General features: G+C 40.5%; 1 protein-coding gene across 1 annotated transcript; it reads right to left on the bottom strand.

Moving 5' to 3' along the window:
• LOC107611153 lies at nt 251–1180 on the bottom strand. The gene has a single exon (XM_016313110.1). It carries the CDS (start codon nt 1178–1180, stop codon nt 251–253), a length of 930 nt encoding a protein of 309 aa, XP_016168596.1.

Here is a 4326-nt window from a genome sequence, read left to right as displayed (position 1 = left end):
GAGATGAGGGGATAGAGGCTTTAATTCTTGTTTTGGCCTCTCTTCTGTCTTGCCTTCAAAGGAGATTTCTACTACTTCCTCTTCTAGGGTGTCTTGTTCCACTTCAGTTTCCTCTTCCTGTTGATTGGCTTCAAGTAGCTCCTCCTCCAATTCTTCTATCATTTCCACCCTCATATGCTTTTCCTTCTCAGGTGGATGTTTCATAGCTTTAAAGACATTGATGATTTTTTTTCATTATACACTCTGAGGGTCATCTCTCCTTTCTCCACATCGATATAGCCCTTGCTATGGCTAGGAAAGGTCTTCCTAAGATAATCAAGTTATGTCCTTCTTCTTCTATGTCTAAGATGACGAAATCATCTACAACTCCATTTGGTATCTTGAGTGATCTATCAGCCATTTGGAGTAACATTCTAGTGGGCTTGACTTTATCTATTGCAAGCTTTTTCATCAATGAAAGAGGCATCAAATTAATGCTGGTACCCAAATCACAGAGGGCTTTTTCCAAAGTCATACTGCCTATGGTGCATGATAGGATGAAACTCCCAGGATCTTTAAGTTTTTGTGGGAGTCTTTTTTGGATTAGTGCACTGCATTCTTGAGTTAAGACCATTGTTTCCTTCTCATGCCAGCTTCTCTTTTTATTGATGAGCTCTTTGAGGAATTTAGCATATAGAGGCATCTGCTCCAATGCTTCAGCAAGTGGAATGTTGATTTTCAGCTTCTTAAACACTTCTAAGAACTTGGGGAATTGTTGATCCTTGAGCTCCTTCTGTAATCTTTGAGGGTATGGAAAAGGAGGAGTGTAAGGCTTCACTTCTTTCCTCTGTTCTTGTGGATGTTCCTCAATAATCTGCTTCCCCTTCCTTGAAGCTAGTGGTTCCTCCTCCTTCTCCTTGAGCTCTTCCTGGTCCTTTTCTTCTACTTGCTTCTTGCTTCCAATATCATTCTCCACAGGTTTCTTATTAGCTTCCTTACCACTCTCCAAGGTTCTTCCACTCCTTAATTGAATTGCTTTGCATTTTTCTTTGGGATTGGGAATGGTGTCACTTGATAATGCATTGGGTACTCTTTCAGCCACTGTTTTCTTGGACAACTGGCTAATTTGCCTCTCATGATTCCGCAATGAAGTTTCATGGTTCTTATGGGCCAATTCTTGATGCTTGATAATCTTTTCCATCATCATCTCCAAATTGGAGATTCTTTGGGTTTCTTGGGGTAGTTGTGGCTGAGTGTGAGATGAAGGTGGTTGTTGAAAATTATTTTGGTTAGTTGATGGGTTGTGGGGTGGATAGAAATTGGAATTGGGGTAGTTATTTTGTGGTTTTCTATATGGATTTTGGTTAGTGTTTTGATGATTCTGGTGGTTTGTGTTGTGGGAGTTGTTTTAGTTGGAGTTCCTTTGCCATGAATTTTAGTTCTGGTTATCTCCCTACCTTAGATTAGGATGGTTCCTTCATGAGGAGTTATAAGTTTCTCCATGAAATTCATTCTGTCCAGCTCCTTGGTTGTGCATATAGTTCACTTGTTCTGGCTGCTGCTCTTTATAAGCTTCTTCATTCTGCCCCCATCCAGCTGATGGTTGATTTTGAATGCTTACTGCTACAATTTGAAGACCATCAATCCTCTTAGTCATCAATTCCATTTGCTGCTAGATCTGTTAGTGCATCACTTTATTTTGTGCCAAAATGGTATGCACACCTTCCAGCTCTAACACACCTTTCCTTTGAGCTGGCTGGCATTGTCTTTGATGACCATAGAAGTATTGATTGTTAGTCATAGTGTCTATGAGGTTTTGGGCTTCCTCAGCTGTCTTCATAAGTTGTAATGAACCTCCTGCTGAGTAGTCAAGTGCCTCTTGAGCTCTCAGTGTCAATCCTTCATAGAAGTTTTGGAGTTTATCCTAAATCAAGTGTTGGTAGGATTATAGTCACATATCCATCCAAACCCAATTTGGTCCAGCATGAGAAAGCATTTCTAGCATGATCTCTTCATTCCTCTTTCAAGGTTCAGAAGAGATCCAAGTATGAAAAGCTTCTTTTTCAAGATAACTACCCAATTGGATGAAGATCGAAAGCTTTCTAGTAAAATCAAGAGAAAAGATAGAAGAAGGAGAATGAAAACTAATATTGATCCATCAAATTACAACAGAGCTCCCTAACCCAATGAAAGGGGTTTAGTTGTTCATAGCTCTGAAAAATGAAAAAAAAGATGGAGAATACATGATGAAAGTAAAACTAGAAGTGCAGAGAAAGTAAAACACAGAGAGTAGTTCTATGCCAAAGGCCCCCTAAAGTTTCCAACTCCTCAACTAATTCAAAGCTACTCCTATATATACTACTCTTCTCATCTTCTAGTTGGCTTCTTCAATTCTTGGGTATGGGCCTCTGAATCTTGAGTTTGAAGCAGTTATCCTTTTCATTGGGCTTAGCTTTACTTGCAGAGAGAAACGGTGAAGTAGGCAGGGACTTTGACTCAAGACGTTAGTGGTGTCAACGTTAAGTGAAAGTGTGGGTTCAAGAACGTTAGTGACAATCACCTTTTTCACTAATGTTCCTAACCCAAATATGATCACGTTGACTTCAACGTTAGTGGCACTAACGTGACCACTAACTTTGCCTCTTGGTCCTTCGCACACATTATTGGGACTTACCTTTCCCAATAACGTGGAGAGTCCTCCCCTGTCCCTACGTTAGAGTCCACGTTAACTAGTTTAACGTGGCTTATAACGTAGCTGTGCCGATTCTTCGAGAACGTTAGTGACACTTACCTTTGTCACTAACGTCCCAATGTGCCCCTCTTTCCCACGTTAGAGTCCACGTTAACTAAGTTAACGTGGCTTCTAACGTAGTCATGCTAGCCATCTCCAACGTTAGTGACATAGGTGAGTGTCACTAACGTTGGCTCATTATCTCTTTATCCACGTTAGCTTCTACGTTAACTAAGTTAACGTGGGAGTTAACGTTGCTCATGGTTGCTCTTGGTGGTTCACCCCAACGTTAGTAACAAAGGTAAGTGTCACTAACGTTGGCTATCAATTGCTCTCTCCACGTTAGCTTCCACGTTAACTAAGTTAACGTGGGAGTTAATGTGGCTTATGGAGGCTTGGCCAACGTTAGTGACAAAGGTGAATGTCACTAATGTTGGCTTCTCTTTTGCTTCTTAATGTTAGAGTCCACATTAACTAAGTTAATGTGGCAACTAACGTGGCCAATTATGAGCTTGGTCCAACGTTAGTGACAAAAGAGAGTATCACTAACGTTGGCCTTGTTGTCTTCTTCCACGTTAGAGGTGACGTTAACTTAGTTAACGTGACTCTTAACTTGGGCTTATGATGGTTTCGAGAGTGTTATTGGTGATTACCTTTCTCATTAACTTTGCAAGTTAGCACCCATTCCACGTTAGAGGTCACGTTAGTGGGACTAACGTGACTGCTAACGTGGTTCTTCTTTGCTTCCTTTGTCCTGAAATCAAGAAACAAAGTGCATCAAAGTTCTAGTCCAAGTCATGAGTCATGCATCCTCTAATTTGTCATATAATTCATGCAAAATTCTCATGAAATCATTTAAAGTGCATAATGTATGCTTAATCAAGATGTAAGTGAATATCTACCCAAAACTAGCTTATTTTCTAAGAAAATGCATTAAACTACCTTAAAAACAGTTAAGAAAAGGTCAGTGAAACTAGCCAAAATGCCCTGGCATCACAACACCAAACTTAAAGCTTGCTTGTCCCTAAGCAAATACTGGAACAAGAGAATGATGAATGGAATGCCAAGAGAAAATGAGTCATTCTTGTGGAAGTCATGTCCCTGGTTTTATGGTGGTTTCATGCATAGCAACTTAGGTTCATTCCTTCACTGGCTTTCAGACCTTTATCATGTTCTAGAATACTCACTTGATTGCATCCCATGAGACTTTTATTCATTGATCCTTTTATTGTCATTTCAGGGCTTATTTGTGTTCTTAGGCTAAGTGCTCTATAAGGGGGCAACTCTTTAGAATAAGCTTTCAGCCAACACTCCCGAACCAGTTGGTTCAAGGTGCTAGGTGTTGAAGCACCCCTAAGGACTTACTTCCTCAAGTCTCTCCCCCATACATACACACCACAGGCACATGGTTTGTTTATTTTCTTTCCTTGAGGTCTTGGTGTCCAGCACCTCTTTAGGTTACTAAATGTTTCGTAGCAAAGATTGCTCTTGATAGTGGACTTTCAGCTGATAATCCCGGGTTAGTTAACCCAAGTTACCAGGTGATAAAGCACCCCTGAGAGCTTAGTAATCCAAACAGATCCTTGGTACAGGAACACCACAGACACATCCCTCAA

Source organism: Arachis ipaensis, chromosome B08, assembly GCF_000816755.2.
Source record: "Arachis ipaensis cultivar K30076 chromosome B08, Araip1.1, whole genome shotgun sequence".
In the NCBI taxonomy this organism is placed as follows: Eukaryota; Viridiplantae; Streptophyta; class Magnoliopsida; order Fabales; family Fabaceae; genus Arachis; species Arachis ipaensis.
This window is presented reverse-complemented; position numbering and strand designations above follow the sequence as displayed.

What these genes read in the sequence shown, in the direction of transcription:
- LOC107611153 (XM_016313110.1), bottom strand. Translation starts at nt 1,180, where the DNA reads ATGGAAAAGATTATCAAGCATCAAGAATTGGCCCATAAGAACCATGAA.